The sequence below is a fragment of the Mastomys coucha genome, unplaced genomic scaffold (assembly GCF_008632895.1).
Source record: "Mastomys coucha isolate ucsf_1 unplaced genomic scaffold, UCSF_Mcou_1 pScaffold20, whole genome shotgun sequence".
NCBI lineage: Eukaryota > Metazoa > Chordata > Mammalia > Rodentia > Muridae > Mastomys > Mastomys coucha.
This window is the reverse complement of record NW_022196903.1, coordinates 84,062,308-84,086,889: the sequence shown is the minus strand read 5'-3', so window position 1 is coordinate 84,086,889 and position 24,582 is coordinate 84,062,308. Positions and strand designations below refer to the sequence as shown.

Genomic DNA, 24,582 nt, shown 5'->3' with positions numbered 1-24,582 from the left:
AGGAGGAGGAGGAGCAGGAGGAGGAGGAAGAGGAGGAGAAGGAGGAGGAGGAGGAGAAGGAGGAGGAAGAGGAGGAGAAGGAGGAGGAGGAGGAGAAAAGCCTGCAGCCCAGTACCTAGAAGACGGGAATCTACTTCCTCCCTCTGAGATGAAGCCTCTCTATGTTACTCAGGATGCTACTAATTCTTAAGCTTAAACCATACTGCCCTATCCCAGTCAGGTGCCAGAACTGCTGGGACGATGGCTGTGCACCTCCTCAGCTGGCTAATGTTAAGTGACAAAAAAATCCTTTGGTTTTCCTCACCTGCGCAGAAGGCAGAACCGTCATAAATATTCGAAGTCTCCCTAAAGGGGCTGTCAGTGCCACTTACATCATGGTGGTCACGGCTCAGGACCACTGGTGCCTGCAGGGGCAGGGAAGGATATATCAGTCAGTAGTGTCTACCAGGCTTGCGGGCATGGGGTAGAAAATGAAAGGGTGGGGGCACTCCAGATATCATTTAGATCTCTCCACCTTGAAACTAGGCCCACTCTAGCAAGAATAAACACCTGGAGCTTTTGCTAGGTTCCCGTGTACCTGCTGTCATCAGTATGCTAGGCCAGCATGAGATCACACACCTTCACAAGAACCTTATCTAGATAGCAGGACTGCTTGCTAACATGCTCACTTTGTAAGCGACGTGACAGAGGCACAGAAAGGCTAAGGAACTTGGCCTATACCAAAGAGCTTGACAGCTGGTACGCTGGAGTATAAATCTGTACATGCTATATCAAGTCTGGGCTCCACCCTTGGGAAACTTGGTCCCTGAGCCTTTGTAGAGAGGAAAGGGGCTAGAAGACAACGTTATGTGTGTGGGTGTAGATGTGGACAGGCACAGCTAGGAGGTGTTCCCTTGTGACCTGGGAAGCAGGGGTGTGGACTAAACTCCCTGTGTGATGTCAAGGAGATTACCTCCCCTCCCTGGGCCTTGACTATCTGGGCCAGGTTAATTGCCCGGGCCCACTTTGTGCTGCTAGTGTCTGTTTGGACAAACCCATTTGGTGAAATTAGTCACATGTGCAAACAGTACTCCCTCTATTCTAAAGATTTCAGGACCCCTGGGCACCCAGTAGGTATGTTGGGCAGCTTCCCTGCCTGTATGTATATGGTAGAGTGCAGCTAACCCTGGAGGTGCAGCAGGTATGGCCAATGACAGATGGGCTCAGGTTGCTTGTGCTGTGCATAGCTTATTTCCATCATGTAAGTAAGCTTTTCCTAGAGCCATAGGAGGTCAGAGGGGAAAGTGGTGGGAAAAGGGGACACAGAGCTAGCAAGATGGCAATAGGAGAGATAAGGGCAACTGCCTGTTCAGGAACCATCCTGGCTGTGGTCACAGGGAGCAGTTCCTAGTGTCCATGAGGACTGTCACTAGTGTCCAGTGAAGTAGTGCTGTTTCTAGGCCTGGCCCAGGCCTCTTCCTCAACGTTCACAATGAAGGAGATACAGCTAGCTTTCCCAACTCTCCCCAGTGGTTCGTGGGATTTCAGAGGCTCTCCACACTTGATGCAGCCTTCTGGGAGGCTTGAGTGCTCCATGGAACTCAGAAGACCCTAGATACCCTTGCCTTCCTCAAGCAGGCTGCGCTGTGCCTGTGACTCCATCATTGTGCTGAGATTGCTTTCTGACACCTCTGGTCATTCAAGGTTTGGTTGCATACCAGCAGTCCAGGAAAGCCTGTCTGGTCTAACCATGGATCTCTCTCTCACAACCAGGGCTCATGATACCTATAAATATCTCCTAACTTTTATCTGCACTATGTGTCACCAGCTCCCTCCATCACACTGGCCACACTGGCACAGTTTCTATCCCCGCCCTCTGCTATGTCCCGAGGCACCAGCACAGTAGGACTCTAGAGAACCAAAGAGGGAGCGTGTGCTAGCTTGGATGCCTGCAGGTGCTCCTTAGCAGCCCTCACCCACAATGGGCTTCAAGGAAGCATTCCAAGGAACTTGGGATGCCGTCCTTGCTGCAGGTACCACCCTGGGCTCTGAGGATGGGACATCTGCAAGGATGGCTTTCCATAGCTCACACCTTTTGTTAGCTTTTCCTCACCCAGTACTCCAGACAGAACAATGCCACCAAGAACAGGACACAAGCCCCCGTAACAAGAAGGAAAGGAGAAGCCAGCTTCTTAGAGCACATGGGCTCAGGGTTCTGGGTCCCCAGAGGTGTGAGAAGGGTGAGTACACTTGGGCCAGTTTTCACAGTTTGAACTAAGTAACTCAGAAAAGACATGTGGCATTATTTTTTGTGGACTGTGACTCATTTGAGCCTTATACCCACCGCGTGGCTTTCAGCATGCTATTCTTTACACTGAATAGAGAAACACGGGTCAGAGTGACCTGACTTGCCCAGGCTACAGCAAAAGAGATACCGTTGGGATTCATGTTTGAATAAGCCTGCTCACTCCTCGTCTCTAGTTCTCCCACCACAGTGACCTATGCTCAGAGTTGGGATTCTGGGAGGATGCTAAGCCCTCCATGCTCTGCCCCCCCACCCCCCGCCTCCCAAGTGGGGCCAGGCTCCCAGAAGAGGCTTTTCTCCAGGCCCCTCTGTTCATCTGCTTCACAGAGTCTGAGGACTTCAGGAAACCTAGTGTCCCTACAAGGGCACTCCATCAGGAACAGTGAAAGCTCCCTGTTAGAGGGCGGGGTGGTGGTGGCAGTAGCTCTCTCAGAAGACTGGAGAGGTGGGAAGGGCAGACTGGGGTGTGAGTGGGAAGTCCTAGCTGGGAGGCCCTAAGCAGGGCCTTTGTGATAAGGTGTCTGTGAAACCTTCTTAAAGCACAGGCTATGTCGATCACCTTGATCTTCCCATTGGCAATGGCCTGGTTAATAGCTACAGCAATGGCCATGCGGCCTTTCTGGTCTGAGTACAGGATCCTTGCCTGGGAGCCCACCACCTGCAGAGGAGAGAATGAGAAAGCAGCTCAGCCAAAATGCATCCAAGGGCTTAGTATGGGAGAGACGTGAGTGATATCAGAGCCTGCTGGCCCACTTAGGGAGACCTCAGAGAACCAGAGATGCATGGCAACTGAAGTATGGGGCCCTGGGGCACATCTCTCATCAAGCCCACTAGATACCACACTGGTGGGCTAATGTATGTCCATAAATGAACTTCTCATGATGTCTGGGTTACCTCATCCCCTTCTATGTCCCTTTCCTTAGGATCCATACCTAAAGGACCTCCAGAGACTGACTCCATGTATACCATGGAAGTTTCCTATTGTGGGGTCTGCCTCCTTGAGCCATTTCCACATCATAATAGAACCACCAATGTGAGACTTGATCAAGCCTGACTTACTGCAAGAACTCCCCCCACAGTCCACAGCTGAGCCCTCAGGAGAACACTGCATTATTATCACAAGCTTGATCACACAGATGAGGAGACTGAGGCCAGAGGGATGGGTAACCTCCCTATAGGTTGGTACTCAGACCTCAGACTCTTGTGCTGCACCTCTGGAAGGAAATGCCAGTGAGTGTTCAGGAATGAAAAAGAGTCATTTCTTATCTCCACAGTTCTCAGCCAGGATGCGACTTGGAGATGGCTGCAGATGATGTTGGGTGGTTTGCAGACCCCACAGAGATTAATTGAGACTCCTTGGATATAGGTGTCTATATAGCTATGAGTATGGCAGCACCATTCACAAGATCAAAAAGTGAAAACAACATGGGTACCCAGCAGCTAAAGCGTGTGGTTTATCCACGTGATAGAACAGAGCACCCCCCCCCCTGTATCTCCAGCTCTCCCCCTGCACATTCAACAAACCATGATCAAGAGTGTTCAGAAGAGCCAGGCAGTGGTGGCGCATGCCTTAAATCCCAGCACTTGGGAGGCAGAGGCTGGTGGATTTCTGAGTTCAAGGCCAGCCTGGTCTACAGAGTTCCAGGACAGCCAGGGATATACAGAGACACCCTGTCTCGAAAAAAAAAAAAAGGTGTTCAGGAAAGCTGAGTGTAATGACATACACATTTAATCCTAGCACTCAGGAGGCAGAGGCAAGCCTCTGTGAATGTGAGGCTATATAGTGAGTTCCAGGGTAGCCAAGGCTGCATAAGATCATATCTTAAAAAAAAAAAAATCAGGAAAAGGTTTAGGGGAGATACTTGAGTGCATCAAATGTTTTTCATGCATTAGGATCAGCGTTTAGAGCCTCCACATAAAAGCTGAGCATGCAGGGCAGCCTACCTGCAATTCCGGGGCTCAGCGGGCTGACGTGGGATCCTTGGAGTAGCCTAGCTAGCTAGACAGTGAGTGCTGGGCAGAACAAGAGAGACCTGACCCTGCCTCAGTAAATAAAAAGTGAAGACAAAGCAAGGAAGACACTCATGGTCAACTTCTGGCCTCAGATATAGCCACACATGTATATCAATCAGCACACACATGTAAGCATGCGAGTGCGCGTGCGCGCGCGCGCGCGCGCACACACACACACACACACACACACACACACACACAGACATTCAGAAAAGAAAAACCCACCTGTATTGAATGTGGATGGGCTTTTTTTTTCTTTCTTGTGAATATTTCCTAAGTGACTCAATATTTAATGTTTACATGACCTCTACATTGTCTTAGGTCTAACAAGTCATCCAAAGGTGATGTAAGACATGTGGAGGACCTGTGTAAGTTCTGTGCCAACATGAGGTCATGTGTATTAAGGATCTGAGCAGGCTGTGGTATCCACTGGGATCTTGAAACCAAGCCCTGACCTGGGTTATAGAGGGAAAACTGTAACACTCCAGCCTTGGAAGGGCAGAGGATTCTGACTCCTGCTGCACAGAAAGACCTTGAGACTGCCAGCTGGAGCTGGCTAATCGGGACTACACAGATACTGCACAAACTCTGCACTGCCCCACTCGTAGGGGGCCCCTAGAGTACCCTGGCCTGGGAATGGAGGGTGGATAGTGTTTAGTAAAACCTGTTTCAGATGGATGATGAGAAAGTTCTGGAAATGGATGGCAAGGGCAGCAAGACAGCACTGAATGTGCTTCACACCCTAGAACTGTACCCTGAAATGATTAAATTAGGGCCATAAGATTTGTGCCTCTCTCTTTCTCTCTCTCTCTCTCTCTCTCTCTCTCTCTCTCTCTCTCTCTCTCTCTCTCTCACACACACACACACACACACACACATACACACACACACACACCACAATTTAAAAGATGACTCTTTTGCAGATGTTGGTAAGCTCCTGGGCTGATAAACTACAGTTTCTCTAAAGAAGGTGCTGCATGTCTGCCCTTCCTACTTGGGGAGCTGGACAAAATTGTGCAAAAGAAGGCAGGAACAAGCAATGGGGACACTCGCCTCTTACTGAGCACAGAGTTGTCATGGACAGTGGAACCAGTGTCCTCACTGGGTCTTGCAAAGGGATTTAGTTTCTCCAGGCACCTCCAGTCCTTTTTTTCTTTTTTTCTTTTTTTTTTTTTTAAAATCGTTAAGTCTGAATCGGTGCTGTGAGGTGTTCAGATTTTGGGGGGAAATGAGGAAGAACTGATATAACACAACGGTGGTAGTCAATCTTCATTGTCAGTCTGGCTGGATTTAGAAGGCTCATGAGTACACACTTGTGGCACACTAGGAAGATTTTTATGAGAGTCTAACTGAGGAGACCCCCCCACTCTACCCCCGTAGCAGCCCAAGACAGTTGCATCCTGCTGCCAGCTCCTCCAGCCTCTCTGGGGGGGGGCTTGTGTATTCTGCCTGCAGCCCTCCTTCTACCCCAGCCCCAGGCTTCCTGACTTGAACTTGGTTCATAGAGACCGGCTGGCACATAGTTTTATAGGGGCACACATGCAAACTATGACCCTAGGATAGGATGTCCCACAATGGGGACAGTTCTCTCCTGGCTCTGAAACCTCTGGGCAGAGACTTGCTAGCTACTATCGTCATGTGTGGACCAAATGTTTCTTCTTTATTTAATTTCCTCTCTAACCAGGGCCTGTCAATGGTTCTCTATTATCAGACACATTTTCTGGCCAACGATCTGTCCCCTGCTGGTGCTGTCCTTCACCAGTGTGCTCAGCTCAGGGCCTGGGCAGAACTGTGCCCAGCGAGGGTCACAGAGACACACTGCAAGATCCAGCACCACTGCCTCCGCATCAGATGGAGGTTGATCCACCAGCCTGGGGCACTCAGCGGGACTGTCACAGAGCCAGTTCAGGTGCCTGAGACACAGGTACTCCAGAGACTGTGGAGTAACTGGATGAAGAAAGACCTTTGTTTGCTGCTCCGGAACCCCAAGATGCCATTTTTATCCTCATTAAAAAAAATCAGTAAAATACACTGTCATGATTAGTTTTATGTCAACTTGACACAAGCTAGAGTTATCGGAAAAGAGGGAATCTCAAATGAGGAAATGCTTCCGTTAGATCCAGATGTAGGATGTTTTCTTAGTGATTGATGGGAAAGGGCCTAGCCTACTGTGGGTGGTGACATCCCTGGGCTGGTGGTTCTGGGTTCTATAAGAAAGCAGGTTGAACAAGTCATGACGAGCAAGATAGTAAACAGCACCCCGCTACAGCCTCTGAATAAACTCCTGCCTCCAGGTTCTGCCCTATTTGAGTTTCTGTCCTGATTCCTTCAATGATGAACTACAAGAACAACTATTGAGTTGTATCTACTATGTACCAGACACAGAGCCAGGCACAGAAACAAGAACTTCAGTTGGCTATGAACAAGAGTGTGATGAGCTGGTTACTAGGGTAATGCATTTGGGGGATAAGGCTCCCCAAGAAAGGCAAGGTCAGAGTCCAAATCAACCTTTTCCTCCCCAGCTTGCTTTTCAGCATGGTGCTTCATCACACCAATAGAAACCTTAGCTAGCATAACATACATTTGACAAACATTAATAACTTCTCAGCATGCTGGTTGGTGACATGAGCCTGTCAGTGCTGTGTCAGCTGGCCCACCATCTAGTTCCAGAAACTTTTCATGTTTCCAAACTAAAACTCCATCACCATGAAACACGGACTCTTCACACCCTCCCCAGCCCTGGCATTTACCCTGCTAATTCCCTGTCTATGACTTGCCTGCTCTAGGGGCTGCATGTGAGTGCTATCTTACATGGGTTTGTTCTTCTGTGACTAGCTTATTTCACTTTAACATTGTGTCCTTCAGTTTCGCCCAAGTGTCAGTGACTGGCAGAATGCCCTTACTTGTTGCATTATAAGGAGAGCCATTTTGTTGATCCATTTGTCTGCCAAGAACCCCTTAATCTGCCTTGGCATTTTAGCTGCAGCACCTATAGGATTCTGAAATCTGTCCCTATCCTGTTAGGTCTACAGACAGCATGGGATGATCAAATTATACTGGTTTACACTCCCACCAACATCGTCTAAGGCCTCCAGTTTCTCTGTGTCACTACCCAGACACCCTTTGACAAGCCCCTTTCCTGGATAAGGTGGCCACTATAGTGCTGCTGTCAACAGTCACATGACACAGGGTCTGCGTCCCTCAGGGCATAACAAGATGGGTCCCGGGACTGTGATGAGATCCCTATGGCTGCACCTTGGTTCTGGGCAGTTTCTTGGCAGCTCAACCTCCTCCAGGACTCTGCAGTACCCATTTGTCCCCAAGCTAAGCTCTCACCAGCTGATGCTTGGCAGCCTCCCGGATCCAGCGTATATTATCCATATACTGTAGCTTCACAGATGCCTTCACTGTAGGGAAAAAAGGGAAGGATGTCTCAGGTCTTAGAAACTGCTTGCCAGGGGCCCCAACTATTTTTTTCCTGCTGTATGTATGCCACAGGCACCTGGAATTCATGGGCGATCCCTTACATTAGCCTCCCTGAATTTGAGAATGGGTGCAATGATTAATTATTAATGAGTGCAATGATAATGAATTAGTGTCTGGGCCTATGCAGTGCATTGCTGAAGAATTCACTCCCTCAACAAACAACTATTGAGTATCTACTGTATGCAAGGTACAGCAACAAGAGCTATAGTTGGCTATGAGCAAGAGTGTGATAAGCTGGTTACTAGGGTAATGCATTAGGGGGATAAAGGCTCCCCAAGAAAGGGAAGCTCAGAGTCCTCAATGCTGAGAAGCTCTGTGGGAACAGAATTCCAGACAGAGGGAAGACAGGCCCTAAAGTGGAAATGAATGGCCAGAAGAGGCACGAGCAGGATGGTGGCCATGATGCACAGCAGGTGTGAGCGGCTCATGGGAACAGACTGGTAATGAAGGAGCCGAGACTCAGCGGTCAACACAGAGCACATCAACACTTTACTTAAATAATCTCACACTTTAAAAATTGTAGTTGGGATGAAGGCAGCACTTGAACTCATCACTGCTTGCTACTCTACAGCCCTGCATTGCAGTCTGTGTCCTGGAGGTCCTCAGCATCTGTCTGTTCTGCCTGGTGGAAGCTCCCCAGGCTGGGGTGTTCCTGCTGGGTAAGGGCAGGTCACATTGTGGCTGGAGGCTAACTGTGCTGAAGATTCTAATGCCACCACATCTATAGGTGTGAGAGTACTCAGCTTCCTGGTAGAGCTCTGGATAGTAGGCCCCCAGCTGACACCCCATGGGCCTGCCTAGGGCCAGCCAGCTGTTCTGAGCTAGAGGAGCTGGGAAAGCACTGGGCCAGACTTCCCCAGCCACTCCCTTCCACTTGGCCTGGCCTTCTCTTTGCACTTGACTAACAATGCCAAGTACATTAGAAAGGACAATGTGTTTTAAGAAAGCAGCAGGGGCATACAGATACAGGAAGGCCACACACTCAGCTCAGTAGCAGAACCAAATCTCTACACTGATGACCAAGATGAGCTCAGGGGCCCAATGTCAGAGAACTTGAGCATCAGATGGGTGTGGACAGGGCCTAGTATGGGGTGGTATGCTCACAAAAGGCAGCTGAAGTAAACGAGAAGTGCTCCTGACATACATAGAAAAAAAAGATCGATGCTCAAATGACTCACTCCCCAACTCCCGGGGTAGGAGCCTGCAGGAGAAGGGTTGTGTCAGAGAGGGCCAGCAGCTCATCAATACCCAGCAAACCCTGGGGACTGTGGAGCAGTTTGCTAGCTTGTGGCACTATTGTAGGGTGATGGAAACATTAAGAGGTGGGAGGAAGTGAGATCATTGGGGGTGTAGCTTTGAAGGAGATGTTGGGACTCCAGCCACCCCTCCTCCTGCTCCCAGAGAGTTCCACTTCAAAATAACGGAGCCAAGTGACCACTGCAGAAACCTTTGAAAGAGGGCCCTAAAGAAAACCAAGAAAACCTCCTCAACTTAAGAGGAAGGCTCAGCCACTTAGGTCTTTGTCATGGTGACAGATAGCTGACTGACTTAGTCCTCAGTGACTTCGCAATCAGAAGGGACAGAGGTGGAGCTGAGCACAGGGCTGGAGGGCAGAGGCTGATGTGTGTGTGGGCTTCATGCTCAGAACAGCTTTATGGAGAGCAAGCTCTGGAAGTGCTCGAAGTCCTCTGTGCAACAACCTGCGGCCCTTTGATTCATGAAAAATCTGGCATAAGCTACCGGGAGATTTGGGAGAGGGACCACTCCTGAGCACCACCCATCCATCAGTATCACCTCCATCAGCAATGGCTTTTTCCAGCACAGATGTGGCCAGATGATCAGTGACAGCCAGGTCCTGGGGGTCCCCTGATGTGCAAACCCAGCGGAAGGGCCCGAAGCCCTGGGAGAATATATCCCTGCAAGGACAGATGTCTCCTTAGTCACGACTTCCTGGGCTGTCTGCACCTTTTCCCTGAGCTGGGCAGTGGCATGTAGGCATGCCTAGGGAAGAGGGGCAGCACCCAGAATGAGCTCGAGCTGTTGCCTTCCAAACAATAAGTCTTAGAGGGCCTCCTAGCTCCTCTGACTTCTCCTTGGCTTCGGCTCCCACCTCTAAATTTGTACCACTTCTCCTCTAGCAGCAGGAACAGAGAACTGGGACAGAGACAAACATTTTCTCAAACTGCTCTTATAAAGACTACATGGAAACCAGTCATCTAAAGTAAATAGCTGAGAAAACTAGGTGAATGTGTAGACTCTGCTCAGCCTCCCCTGGTGACTCAGCTTCTGTGGCAGTTGAAGTGGGACAGAGGGACACTATGGCCTTGGGCCATCCCTAGCTCCATACTCGCTGAGCTAGGCTGGGTGTATCCCTGTTGTCTGCTTCCTGCTTCTCTTCCCTGGGGAAACCATCCCACTCTGTACCCCACTGTCCCAGTCCACCCTTGGCTGTGCTTCTACCCATAGCAGTAAAGCTCAGAAGGTAACTTCTGCCTCTCTGGACTCTGGCCCTGTCTTCCATCCTTCTCTGGCCACCTCTGTGGACACTGAGGCCTGTGACTCTGAAAGTCCAGACTCCTCCATTGGTCTACCTCAGCCCTGGTTCCTGCTGAATCCCCCTACGTCCCCATTTCTCTTGATCACTGACCCTTCTCAGACCTGCCCTGAACAGCCAGATGCACAAGGGCTTTAAGCTATAGCAAGTCTTGGTCTTCAGGATTGAATTACCATCCAAAGGACAACTTCCTGGCCACATCATTCAGAAAAATGAATGGGCAGGTGGTCGCGTTGTGTGCACAGGGAGTGACCTTGTCCCCCCAGGCCCCTTGGTCCTCTTACTGAGGCCCTGCAGAAGCCCCCCTCTGCACATGTTTGTCATGTGGACATGCTGTGGCCACTGCCTGTCTACTCCGTAGCTGGGTGAGGTCTCAGCCCCCAGCCCTGTGTTGATCAGTGTTGGAGGCTCTTCTAGCTGGAAGGAGAGGTCCTAGGTCCCAAGAAAAGCAGAAATGGTACTAGACACCCCCAAATGGGGCCTTCATCACTCACCCCATAATGTGCTGGACATAAGAGGGGTAGCGGAACTCCATCTTGCTGGCTCCTTTCTTCTCTACATCTGCTCCTGTGCCCAGAGTCACTTATCTGTGTGATCGTCCGTGACCGCACAGACAGTGACTTAAACAAGGGGCCCTGGAAAAGGCTGGGGATAAAGTCTCAAGATCTTTCCTTAGGCAAAATAAGAGGTGAGACAGTACAGTGCGGTCTGGATGGCACACTGCCCTCTGTGTGGTCTAGGTGTAGGGAATACACATAGCCCACAGACTCAGAGGCACCACTGAGGACTCCACCCCACTATGTCTGCAAGTGGCCTTGCAAATGGCCATGAAGGAAGGCATGGAAGGAGACAATTTCTTGTGGATGCTGAGCCTTTTATACACACACACACACACACACACACACACACACACACACACACACACACAAATATGTATAATTTTTTTAATGCAAGGAGAAGTTAAGGTTCAGAGAGGTCCTGCCTGTCTGGCAGAACCAGCTTCCAGAAGGAAGAACTTGGTAAAGGCACAGTAAGATCTCCCAGGTACTCTCTGGGTGACCATGTGGCCGAGCTCTGGGTGTGAAGTGGGGAGAGAAGCGTTTATTCAGGTAAGCTCACACAGGCCCCAGGCACCACTTGCCCAGCTCCCTCCTCGGCCTACCTGCTCTCTGAGCCTCCAGGAGGAAGGCATTACCATAGTCCCAAAAGAAGAACTTTTCCTGGGCCAACCTATTGATGGCTGAGACATGTCTCCTCAGGCTGCAACAAACAGATGGTCAGCCCCTGACCCAGCTCCACAGCCCCACCCTGTCAAGCCTCCCCAAGCCCTTCTAAACCCAGTGTCAAAAAGTCTCCTGTAGAATCAGCCTCCTCTAGCTCACTGTGACTGCTCCCAGTGACACGGATACCCATGTCTACTCTGGGGTTCAAGGTACCAGACGGGGTAGTGTGGGTATCCCAGCATGAACCCAGCATGGCTGTATAAGCTGCCTTAGGGATTTCACAAACATCATTTTAGTTTGTCCCATCATTCCCATAAATACTGTGACCGTGATCCCCTCTGAAGGAAGGAAGCTGAGGTTCAGGGAGGTTAGGGACCCTGCAGGCTCTGCTGCTCTTTCCTGCTGCCCACCTTTCCTGCACCAGGTGCTTGAAGGCTGCAGGGTTGGAGGACATGAGGCTCTGGGCCTCTGAGAAGCTGAGCTGCACAGGGTAGTAGCCGCCATTGAATGGGTTGTGACAGGATGTCTGGTCCGACCCGAGATCCACTAAGAGTTCCCCTGTTGTGTCCAGTTCGTGGACAAGACGCTCCCTGGGTGAAGTGGTGGGGTGGTCAGAGAAGGCTAGGCATACCTGGGCTGGAGAAGGGCCAGCTGGCAGACAGTACAGCCCTTGCTCCACCCCATACTCTGTAAGCAGTGTCTGCTTTCTTCTTTTGCAAAGTGCATGGGCAGAAAGGCTGCACGAGTCTGGGGGAGGATGACGGTCTTTCCAGGAAGGACAGAGTTAAGGCTCAGAGCTGGTGACTTGGAAACATCTGCTTGGCACTCCTGAGGTACCCAAGCCATCAATTTCCACTTACCAAAGATCCACCACATTGCCATGGTAGCCGAGGCTGAGTACCTCCTTCTTTTTCCTTGCTTCCCTAGAAGGGCAAAAGAACAGAACAGATGTCCTGCACCTGTCTTCGGCTGCCCGTGGTGTTGCTACTCTGTGTACACACAGGGAGCTCAATGCTGCCCAAATGTGGCAGGCATAGGAAGCCACCTAGTGCTTGTGTGTGAGTGTGTGCTTATGTGAGGGTGAGCTTACATCGGTGTGTGGGCCCATGTGTGACTTAGGTATGCGTGTCAGCCTGTGAATGCATGTGAGCCTGTCTAACTGTGGGCCTATGGGTGAGTATGAGTCTGTGTGTTGGCCTGCATGGGCCTGTGTGAATTTGAGCCTCTGTGACTACGGGCCTGGATGAGTGAAGGCCTGAGTGTGACGGTGGACCTCTGTTATTGTGGGACTTCCCAGGCCTATGTGAGTTTGGATCTGTGTGTGTAGACCAGGAGATAGGTGCTAAGGTGAGGTATGTTACCTCAGACCCCATGACACAAGAAGGAGAAAAAAAACCATAGGCTGGAATGCCCCAATTGGTTGAGCTCAGCTGCAATGGTTACTGGGAAATGCGTATCTTAACTCTAACAGCCTCTTTATAAAACGCGCTTATGGGGGCAGAGCATGGATGTGATAGGATTTCAAAGTTATTTGAAGAAATGGAAGTAGACAAGAGGATGAATATAATTAAGCCAGGCATGGTGAAACACACCTAAAATTTCAGTACTTGGGAGAACAATGCAGGAAAAATCTCAAGTTCAGAGCTCCATGGCTGCCCACAAGTCAGCAGCAAAAATCCATGGGAAATGGGATATCTAGAGACCCTCCCACGACACTCCTGTAGTAGAACCTCTGGATGATACCTGTGGCCAAACATCAGGCACCGAATGGCCCGAGTCATGCTCTTGCCCCTGCTTCCAACGCTCAGGGTCAAGTGTTCTGAGTCCCACACAACCAACTGTACCTGAGTCTCGCAATGCAGTGGTCCAAGCTGTCAGTTACCTCCATCAGCCAGCCTTGCTGGTGGCGCTTTACAAGTGCAGCTTTATCAACCTGAGGCCACGGGACACAGGCCATCCATTACACACCACCCCTGAACAACCCCTCGAGAGGTGCCACCCCATGAACCCCACTTCCATGACGCAGCCTCAGGGCAGTCAGGACATCCAGTGAGAAAAAAGAAAGGGCTTCTGAGACACGGCTTCCTGGCTGAGATAGCCAGAACTGCCATGTCTCTTCCCACTTCTTTCTGCTTTGAGTGTGAATGGCATGGCTGGATGATGTACCGATTTTATCTCCATTTATGAGAGAAGCCCAGGAGAGTCTAGAGGAGCTAACATTGACATGCCTGAGTTGCTGAACAAACACCAGCGCTGTCAGTTACACGAGAAAAATAAAACTCTTATTTATATAAGCTGCTAAGAATTTCCTCTGTCACCTGCAGCCCAACACAGTCCTAGAAAAGCTCAGACATACAAGAGTCAGGTAGTGTCAACTCAGTCAAATTACACTCGTTTGTCACCAAGATTTATCTCAAAGCTCCTCCCTCCTGTTGCCCCTTGCTTCCTTCCTTGACTGTGGCATCTTCCAAACAGATGTGAGAGCCACTAGGCAAGCCCCTCGTGCACACTTCTGTCAAGGAGCAGCTTGTATACCTCCTCTGTCTGATGTTATCCGCTAAAGCTGAGGAAGGGGTGCTCTCTACTAGTTAAATTACGAACATTTCTTCTCTCTCGTCTAGGTTCTGTATCTGAAGGGACAGAGGAAGCTTCCTGTACAGCTTCATGGATTGGAATAGAACAGGGAGGGCAGTGGGCACTGTGCAAGCCGGACCCATGTGTAAACAACCATAGGGATCCATCCAGTGAGGCAGGGCAAGGCTTCGTGGAGGAGGTGAGGGGGTTGGTGAAAGTAAACAAGGAAGGGAGGAGTGAGAAGGGATGTGGGGCAAGTAGAAAGGTGTGGGGTGGGGAAGGAGAGGATAAAAAGAAGAGAAGAGGAAGGAAAGCAAGCAAGGAGAGTACAGGAGAAATGAATCAGGGAGATTTGGAGGGCCAGGCAGAAGCTCCCCAGCTTACCTCTGCAATCACCCCAATGCATCCAACGATGGCTGCTGCCTTGGCTTGAGCCCCACTCATCCCGCCAAGTCCAGAGGTGACGAAGACCTTTCCTGCCAAGTTCTCCATGCCCAGGTACAGCCGACCAGCATTCAGCACAGTGAGCTGTAGGCAGGGCAGGCAGGGTGTTAACTGTCCATCCCAGCATATCCACCTGCAGGGACCCACCACTCATCATGTGTGCCTGTCTCTTACCACTGTGCCATGGACAATTCCCTGGGGACCAATGTAGCAGTAGCTGCCCGCTGTCATCTGGCCATACCTGAGCAGAGAAGAAAAGGCCATCACCTAGAGCTTTAGAGTAAACTGTGGACCGCTCTCAAGGTGCCCTACACTCTCCTTTGCTATAATAAGTAGACAGAAGTGGAGATCATGTTAACCAGAATAACCCAGAGCCAGAGTCGGAAAAACAAACATCACATATTTTTACTTCTTTGTGAAATATAGACGTGTGTGTGTGTGTGTGTGTGTGTGTGTGTGTGTGTGTGTGTGAGTGTGTGTGTGTGTATGTATATATGTTGAAAGTAGAAAGGGGACTATGAGAAGGGAGGAGGAGATCTATAAGGGAGAACAAGAATATATGTCCCATGAAAGCAGAAAGGTACTACTTAGGGAAAAGGGGGACTAGCAAGGAGAGACAGGGATCTGGAAACAGTGGGGAGGATGAATAACAGCTAACTATAATGGGGCCAGAGAGACAGCTCAGTGGTTAGAAGCATTGGCTGTTCTTGCAGAGAACTCAGGTTCAGTTCCCAGCACCCACATAGCAGTTCCCAGTAGTCCATAGTTCCAGTTCCAGGGGACTGAACACCCTCTTCTTGCCTCCATGGGCCCTATGTATATGTGATGCACAGACATACATAAAGGTAAAACACTCATAAACAAAAAATAAAAACAAAACTTTAAAAATAACTAAAATGACATACATGCATAAAAATATCATGGTGAAACCCATCTCTCTGTACTCTAACCAAAATATTTTTAAAAATTAAAAACATAAGTGAATATGATATGCTAGAGCCTTGCAGACATTTTACAAACAGATCTTATTCTCCTAAAATCTGTCACACAATTAATTTCTGAAAGTCAGCATGGGGATGATTGGAGTAGAAAGAGCAAGGCTGAACATGGCCCAGCATGCCCACACTATATGCCAGTGTCTACTCAGCCACTCATAATAGTGTTCACAAAAACTTTATCAGCAGTGACCAATATCTGAAGCCATTGAACTGCCCACACGTGGACGGAAGAGAGAAACAACTGTGATGTAAGCACAGGTTGAGACACACAGGAGATGATGTGTCTCCACCACATATGACCCAGTGAAGGCGTTGGGTGTGGGAGAGCATGTTCTGCAGGATTCCATTCAAGTGACATCTGGTAGGCTTAACTGTGAGGCATTATCATACTGAAGCTGGACTCTGGGGTGGCACTGGACACATGGCAAGGAGGTAGCATCCAAGAGACGTCTGTGAGAATCCATGTTGCACATGCCAGATCTAGAGCCGGCATGCTGAAAGATCTCTGCAGGATTTCTATTTGAGCATGGGGCTTCATTTTGAAGGTGTTGCTTCTATAGCTTGTCTCCCACATGTTGTCCTTGGGTCCTTTCCATATCAGCACAGGCATTACTGGTTATGACTTCCCAGCAGATGGCCTTCAAAGCCATGGTACTCTGCACCCCTCCAGGAAGCCTGTCGGCTCTGATTTTCCACATGAATGAATAAATCGTTGCAGCTCCTGTTGCCTCCCTCCTCCTGTGGGCTGTGTACTCAGGGCAGAAAGCAGGCAGGAAGGCTGTGAGGTAGTCAGACACAGATATTTCTAGTTTATCTATCTGTCTGCCTATCTATCTATCTATCTATCTATCTATCTATCTATCTATCTATCCATCCACCTAATGTAATGTCACTCTCTTCAGACACACCAGAAGAGGGCATCTGATCCCTTTACAGATGGTTGTGAGCCAGCATGTGGTTGCTGGGAATTGAACTCAGGACCTCTGGATAAGCAGTCAGTGTTCTTAACTGCAGAGCCATCTCTCCAGCCCCCGATATTTCTAGTCTTACTAGATGCCTTCCAATTTTCAGTGATGTCACCAGCACTGCCTGAGTGTGGTCATTACCACTGCTTGATAATTAGCAAATGCTATTTTGGGCAGCGTAGTGAGGTTAGCATCATTTTCTGCTAGCTTCATCTACCTCTTTGCTGAAAACTAGGAGACTCTCAAGGGCTCTCTGCTGCTTGCTTTTCATTGCAAAGCTCATCGTCTCTTCTATTAGATTCTTGCCTCTCAGTGGCTTTCCCCAGCCTTTACTTTCCTATGGGTAGAGAGTGTGTTGTCACAGACCTGTGAATGAATATCAAGCCTACTACACGACCATGCAATATACCTGACCACTCAGAACCTTCATTTTCTCTTCTGAAAATGGAGACATGCAGGTGTGGTACCTACTGTCTCAGCACTTAGAAGGCAGAGGCAGAAGGATCATGAATTCTTGCTTCTAGCAAGACTCTGTCTCAAAAAGACAAGCAAACAAAGAGGAGGCCATGTCCCTTATCTTGAAGGACTTACATGAGTATCACAGACATAAGAGGACAATGCTGGCATAAAAGAATTCTGGAGATGGTGAAACCCACTATGGGCCCCATGGAGTCAACTCTGGAGCTTTGGAGCTGAGAGGCATTGGGTAAATATCTCAGCCCTGCAGATTGTGCCTCTGTGGTTGGATAATTGTCACACTGGCCCATATGACAGGACCTATGAGTGTCCCCTCTGTCTAGATGAGATTGCACAGGACACAGGTCCAGGAATGGACACAGATTCTGGTCCTTAGTGCTCAGCTAGAACACCACATAATGCTCCCAAGGCAACTTGCAGTATAAAGATGCAGGACTAAAAGCTTTCTGCAACTGAAGCAGGAGTCTTTAGGGGTTCCCTTAGGGGCACCCCACCCTCCAGTCCAATGTGATGACCACTTCAATGAACAGCCTGAGCCTGTTCCTCCATCTTCCCATGCAGGATGTTCCTTGTATGACTAGCCTCACCACCCTGAAGGCAGGAAGGTTTTGGTCCCGAGGTCTTCTCAGTTTCCTTGTACAGCAGACTGTACCCAACCTCTGCTACAATTCCCACCTTTCCTCTGTACTGAGGATTGAACCCAGAGCCACGTGCATGCTAGGCAAGAGCTCCACCGCTGAGCTACAACATTTTTTTTTTTTTTTTGGTTTTTGGAGACAGGGTTTCTCTGTGTTGCCCTGGCTGTTCTGGAACTCACTCTGTAGACCAGGCTGGCCTCAAACTCAGAAATCTGCCTGCCTCAGCTGGGGTTTTGTTTTGTTTTGGATTTTTTTTTTTTTTTACCTTGCTAAGTTGCCCAGGCTAGTTTTGAACTCACACTGTATCCCAGCCAGGCCTTGGGATCCTCCTGCCTTATCCTCTCAAGGCTGGGATGATAGATGCGTGCCACCAAACCTCTTTTACCCTTTTGCAGTCAGTGTCCCTACACCTCTCTGTGGCAAACCCTCAGTGCCACAGCCAGACCAGGTCTGACATCTGTAGCTCAGCCACTTTTGACCTTTAGTCCCCACCTATGAATCAGAAGTGAGACAAGCCTGAGGTCATGGTAAGGGAGTAGTGGAGCAGGATGTGGCCTCAGCCCTCTAACCTCAGGTTGCTTCCACTGGAACAGAAAGAGTTCACTCGTCCAATGACAGCATCAGCAAGACTCACAGAGACTGGTTAGAGCCAGCAACAAAGTGACTGGGTTTTCTGAGACCCTGTTTTTCCTCTACTATAGGGGTCTGTTTCAGATGACTAGTAATTTCAGGGTGCATAGTGGTGGTGGTGGTGATGGGGCTGTATTCTGGTTACACTATGGACTGTCACCTGAAGGCTAAGTCGCTGGCTCTTCATTCTGCAGATTCCATTTTATGTGTTTTTTTGCCTGAATGATGGTCCCAGAGGTCCACAAAGATTAAGCAAAACACCCTCTGTGCCATGCTAAAGACGGGAAGCCTTGCAAGAGGGATCATCATGGTGTTGCTGAATGCCACAGGGAGAGTGACTTGCCAGGCTGGCACTCAACAAACAGACTCCCAGGCAGTATTGTCAGGGGGAGGGCAAAGTGCAGAGGCCGCCATGATGGTCATGACTCCTGGCCCAGAGTCCTTAGGCATGAAGGGTGTTTAGAAGGGCACAGGAGACAAGCCCCCTGGAGTCTCATGAATAAGGTTTCCCATATTCAGTGTAGTTTCTTCCATGACATTTGATAAAAGCTTTAGATGCAGAGCCTGGGTTAGCTTTACAGCACATGGAAAGCTTTCACACCCTGGGCAGGGCCCACATAGTGCTTCAGGTTGGTTACAGGGTCTGTATCTGATAGGGCAAGTCTTGTACATGCACAATTTGTCAGAGCACACGGACAATGAGTGTGCCTCGCTAAGGAATCCTCTAGAGGACCAGGTTCCAAGACTCCCTTCAGCAGACACCTAAAGCCTCTGACACTCAAATCCTGCACATCACATAGCCCACATCTGCACAGAACCTGAGTAATTCATGTCATGTAAGTACTGTGTAGGTGGTTATAGTAACCACACTGTGCTGTTCAGGGATCAACAGCCAGAAAATGCCTGCATCTGGTCAGTGTGGAATTTGATTTCAAACATTTAATCAGCAATTGGTTGACTGTACATACAGATATCACTTTAAAACAAACTAACAAACAAAGATCAAATCCCAGCCAGCAATTTTTTGTAATGGACTTTGAAGTTCATCCAAAGATAGGCTGAATAGATGGATGGATCAACAGGCAGATAATCAGAGATGCTAAAGCAAGTTGTACTCTTTGTTTGTCGTTTGTTTGTTTTGACACAGGGTCTCTCTACTATATAGCTCTGACTGTCATGGAGCTTGCTATTGTTGATCAGGCTGGCCTTGAACTCAGAGATCTCCTCACCTCTGCCTCCCAAGTGTTGGGATGGATGGCATGTGCCACCCTGCCTGGCTTCAGCACTTGTATTTTTACCTTAGGATTTTGGTGGTAGTCCCTGAAATTTATTTTTGATTTTTATTTTTCCTTAATAAAAACCACCTTATTCTAACCATATAGAAGCTCTCTGAGATGCATAGAGTCTGCAACTGGGCAAGTGTCTATAGTTTCCCTTAAACCAGCTGTGTGACATTTGTATTTGTGAGTCCATTTTCTGTATGTCTTGGGATCACTCATAATAAAATTTTTTGCAACAATGGAACCTAAAATTGTATGTTTCTTTGGCTATAAAAAACATTAAGCATTCACACAAAGCTACTAGGGTGTAGCTGTGTGAGAATGAAAAGACTCTGTTATACCACGGTGTTGTTGTAAGTCTTCTCTGGAATCAGGCTTAGCACAGCCCTGTTGTTCTAACATGAAACGTATCTAAGGGCAGGCGCCATAACAGAGAGATGACACAGCGACTTACATGGTCACCCCCAAGGCAAACAGCTTCTCATACTCTGTCCTGGATGAGTAGTTGGGAATGACCTGGAAAGGAGGAAGGGACGGAGAATGAGCGGTGTGCTGTTGCCTGATGGCCTCCTCCCCCTTTCCCAAGCCTGACCCTGGATAGGCTGCATGCCGGCTGCCTCAGACTCACCATCCCGTTAGTGATGACCAGCCGTGGGGCCTGGGGGCTGCTGGGGAAGAGGCCTAGAGGGTGTCCACTGTACATGACCAGAGTCTGTTCCTCAGTCATCTTTGACAGGTAGGACATGGTCAGCCAGAACTGGATGGACAGTGTACATGCAGGGCTCTGTAAGTGTGAACTGGCCCCCACAGGGCCTTGCACTCCACACCTGTCAGTCCATCCTAATGGCAATGTTTGCCTAGATCCTCTTTAATCTCCAGGGTCTCCTAGTACCTCCTATAAGGCCACTCTACCCCTTCTTGTAAGTGAAGCATCTCCAGGTAATTGCCAGTGCTGGAGCACTAGGCATCAGGCAGAACCATGGACCACTGAGTGCCTGCCTGGTTACCATACCTGGGCCCAGTTGCTGAACACTTGCCCGTTGCCTCCATAGGTCACCAGCTCCTGTGGAAACTGAAGAATATGTGGCATTATCTGAGATGGGGCTGTGGACAAGGAGAGATGGGGCCCCTACTTGCAGCTATACTCAAAGGAACAATGAAACGGGGGCAAGGACAGAAGCCTGAAAGGACACATAGCAGCCACCAGCCTTGTGGGCTACTGAGCATGGCTGTCTATGTGAAATGCGCCCTCCGTGTCAAGATACCATGTAAAGGGAGGGACAGAGGGGATCTCATTAATAATGATAAAGTGCAGTATGATAAAATATTACTAAGTCTTTTTATTCTCAAGTGGTTATTAGAAAGCTACAATTATAGGTGCATTTATACAACTGTATTCTTACATATTCTTGTTATTTTATATTTGTTTCCTGCTTTTGATTTTTTCCCAAGTTACAGAGAACTCTGTGCTTTAATGCCAGCTTTGTAAATGCATTAAAGGCCTAACAACATTACTCGGGATCTCAGGCCATGTGCTGGACTGTGCTGGCCTCAGTTTCCTTGGCAGTACCTGGGCCACAGCAGGGTCCAGGTTGTTCATGATCATGTGCATGATGGCTGCAGCTGCCCGTGTCCGGCATGGGTACTGCTCAATTGGGTAGGCTCTGCAAGAAAAAGTTCGACAGTGGGCACAACAAATGTCCCATTAAGATGTTGATTCTGCTCTGGTCAAGCTGACAAGGCAGCTGAAAGAAGTCTGTAGAATCAGGAGTGTGAGTGTGTGGGTGGGAGTGGATGTGGGGGTGGAGGCATGGGGTGGAGATGTGGCCTGAGGATGGGGGTGGAGCACCAGATGCACCATCTGCTAGGCAGTCTGACTTCCCACATGCCCAGAGCAGGAAGTTTGGTCCACTTCAGTCACTGTCTCTACTTTAAACCTGAGAGGAAGCTGAATACAAAGAGAGCTGAGGGCTGCTTTCCAGAGCCCTTGATCTTTGCACACTTTAGTTATTTGTTCTTCTATTCACTCATCAAATACCTCTGGGCAGCAGTTCCACAGAAGCTGGCAGATAATGCAGAGGGGACGTGAGGACCCCATCTTCTGGCCAAGCAGGTCAGCGTCAGACCCTAATCCCGCAACCCCGCCCCCCCCCCCCCCCCCCCCCCCCCCCCCCAGGGAGACATCTCACTACCTATTTTCTCTGCACAAGGGTGTTACCTCCATAGTTCCCCATCTCAGACAGGCTGCCCCACCTTTAGCCATAGATTCTCCGAGGCTCCTGACTTTTGCACAAACCCATGAGGGCTTACCTCATCTCGATGCTGGGGCAGAACCGGTACATGTAGATGTGTCCAAACTGTTGTAGCTCCTGGGCAAACTCCAGGGCCAACTGCCTCTGGACATCAGGTGGGAAATAACGCAAGGCATTCCTCAGTGCCAGCTGGGAGGAGAAGGGTGAAAGGTGGCTGGGTCAAGGGCCCTGGGGCCCTCCACATACTCCATCTTCCCTCTCCACCTGGATTGCCTCTGCTCCACTCAGAAACTGGTTGAGCCACTTTGAGAACATCTGCTTTGTCTTCAAAAAAGCCTTCCCTGATAGCCACTGGCTTTTTTTTTTTTTTAAATGAGGGCAGACTTCTTGTTCTCTCTTCCTGACCCCATCTGGTATAGGGGCTATAGATTTAGGGGAGGAAAGAAGAAGCCACTGTAATCCCAGAGAGGCACCTAGCTTGGCTAGTGATGCAGAGGCTGTGTTCTGGGATGGGCAGACTTAGGCAGTGTGCATAGTTGATATGGTAGCCCTGTCATCCCCACCCCCATGCCCATATTCTCATCCACCAGCTTGCATTGTTGCCTTACAAGGTGAAAGGCACTTTTCACAAAGAACTCAGTGAAGATCTTGAGACTGTTCTGGGATCTCCAAGTGAAAAGTCACATAATCATGAAGGCCCTTGTCAGAGACAACGGATGGCCAACATCAGAGGCGATGTGAGAACCAAGTTGAGCAGTGAGATGTAGATTTGAGGAAGCAGTGTTGCTAAATACATAGCTGTGTGTACTGAAGATTTCCCCAGCAGCACCTATGTGCCCTGCTTCCTTCTTTACTGTCTCTACCTGGAAAGTGGGGGTAATAATAGAGCCCAACTCCTAAGTACTAATGAACTGACATGGTTAGTATGGTGTTGGGCTGACCTATGACCCTGTGAGTGCCAGATTACAGAACTGTCCCTTCTCACACTTATGCATCTCTGCCATGCCCGTGCTGCCTGGGATCTCAACAAAAATGCTCCTACAGTCCTGGAAATGGAAGAGTGATGCTAAGCACCCAAGCCATGCGCCCACTCAAAAACCTTCGAAGACCCCCACTGCCTATCTTGTGACACTCATGGTGTCCTTGGCATACCGGATCTTCTCCCATCATGCTGCATATGGTGCTCTGAGTTCTGCTCCCAGCTCTACTTGCATGGGGTCTCCTCCACCCTCCACATATTTGGAAGGCCTTTCCATGGACAGTTTCTCTTGTCTCCAAAGAACCCTTCTTTCTCTCATAGAATCCTTGTCCAAGCTGCCACAGCCACCTCTGCCCAAATGTCCCACTATGTGCCTTGTAGGATGTGGGGTTGGCTTCTTAGCAAATGTTCTTGTCCATGCACTCACCGAGCACATGCTGGTGTTGCTGGACTCCAGTGACCACCACAAGGGAGTCCCCAGCCAACAAGCTCAAGATGCTACGTAGGCAGAGACAGACACGCAGACCCATCATGTTCAAGGCCTTTCAGAAGAGTGTGTAGATAGAGACAGGCATTCTAGCCCATCATAAGGAAGGGCTCAGCTGAGGCATTCCGTGCCCAGCAGAGTGCAGTGGATGAGGCAGGACTTGGGAGAAAAGGTCACTGAGAGACACTGTACGCAGGGGAGAGTGCTTCTAACAGCAGAACTGCTCCCCTTGCGAGGCACAGTGTGAAGGTTGAACAGGCCTGTGCTGAGTGTTCACTGACCAAAGTAAAATAGGGGGCACTCCTCTTGTAAATGGGAGCTGCCAAAGAAAAGTAAGGAGTGAAGCCTGAGTCTGGCCAAACAACAAAAGAGTGCGTAGTGTGAAGGTGTGGAAACAAGAGGAACTCAAAGTATGCACACCTGAACACACACACACACACACACACACACACACACACACATACACACACACATGCAACCACACATGTATACCCACACATCTACACGTGTGTACGTGTGTAAACATATAGGTGGGTACACAGACACCCAGGAATACACACAGCCACACATGTATACATGTGTGCACATGTCAGCACACACACACACACACACACACACACACACACACACAGACACACACACCCCAAATGGAAGGCAAGTCAACGAAAGAGAAGCTTTCACTGAATTTTGGGACTCCATCATAGGGGGAAGACTTAGCCCCTTCCCACTCTAACTCCCCAGATCTGCAAGTCACCTCTCCTTTAAGGATGTTGTACCCTTCAAACACAGGGGGACATATAGGAATGAAACTGAAGCGGCCCAGCTCCTGCCTGCCCTTCTGCCACCACAAAACACCATGGAGGCTGCTCACCACCACCCAGCCACAGGGGTGTCAGCAGAGGCCCTTGGAGCAACAGAACCTTCCTGGCTCTTGTGGCTGAGTGTCAAGGCACTGGTGCTTAGTGGGGAGGTGACCAAGGAGGAAGAACGTTAACCGCAGCAGAGACATGAGCTCAGCAGAGTCAGACAGGTCAAGTGAAAAGACGAGGTGACCCCCCCCAACACCAGCTCTGTCTTGCCTGGTTCTACCCCATTTTTTAGGACCCCTCAGTTCTTTTCTTTGTTGTTCTCATTCCCGGCTCCTGTCCACCAGTGTCCTACCCCAGCAGCTCTGAAACATGCTCTCTGACTGTGGGCAGCTCTGGAAAAGCTCAGGAGTGGCATTCCCCAGAACAGCAGTCTGTGGGTAAGGGTGGTAGTGGGGCGTTTATTTAGCTTTTGTACATCAGCGCCTTTCA

At 49.4% G+C, this 24,582-nt stretch overlaps 1 protein-coding gene across 1 annotated transcript in view; it reads right to left on the bottom strand.

The window, feature by feature from the left end:
• Nucleotides 1–24,582, bottom strand: part of Uroc1 (urocanate hydratase 1) — a 32,589-nt gene that overhangs the window by 7,035 nt on the left and 972 nt on the right. Inside the window, exons 2-17 of the mRNA XM_031382535.1 lie at nucleotides 21,877–22,007; nucleotides 21,137–21,230; nucleotides 20,579–20,638; nucleotides 20,195–20,323; nucleotides 20,021–20,082; nucleotides 14,753–14,819; nucleotides 14,519–14,662; nucleotides 13,405–13,493; nucleotides 12,421–12,483; nucleotides 11,971–12,150; nucleotides 11,500–11,597; nucleotides 10,832–10,904; nucleotides 9,578–9,699; nucleotides 7,634–7,704; nucleotides 2,844–2,942; nucleotides 305–404 (exon numbers count right to left, since the gene is read on the bottom strand). Coding sequence (XP_031238395.1) covers nucleotides 305–404; nucleotides 2,844–2,942; nucleotides 7,634–7,704; nucleotides 9,578–9,699; nucleotides 10,832–10,904; nucleotides 11,500–11,597; nucleotides 11,971–12,150; nucleotides 12,421–12,483; nucleotides 13,405–13,493; nucleotides 14,519–14,662; nucleotides 14,753–14,819; nucleotides 20,021–20,082; nucleotides 20,195–20,323; nucleotides 20,579–20,638; nucleotides 21,137–21,230; nucleotides 21,877–22,007 — 1,582 coding nt within the window. The remainder of the gene's footprint in view (nucleotides 1–304; nucleotides 405–2,843; nucleotides 2,943–7,633; nucleotides 7,705–9,577; nucleotides 9,700–10,831; nucleotides 10,905–11,499; nucleotides 11,598–11,970; nucleotides 12,151–12,420; nucleotides 12,484–13,404; nucleotides 13,494–14,518; nucleotides 14,663–14,752; nucleotides 14,820–20,020; nucleotides 20,083–20,194; nucleotides 20,324–20,578; nucleotides 20,639–21,136; nucleotides 21,231–21,876; nucleotides 22,008–24,582) is intronic.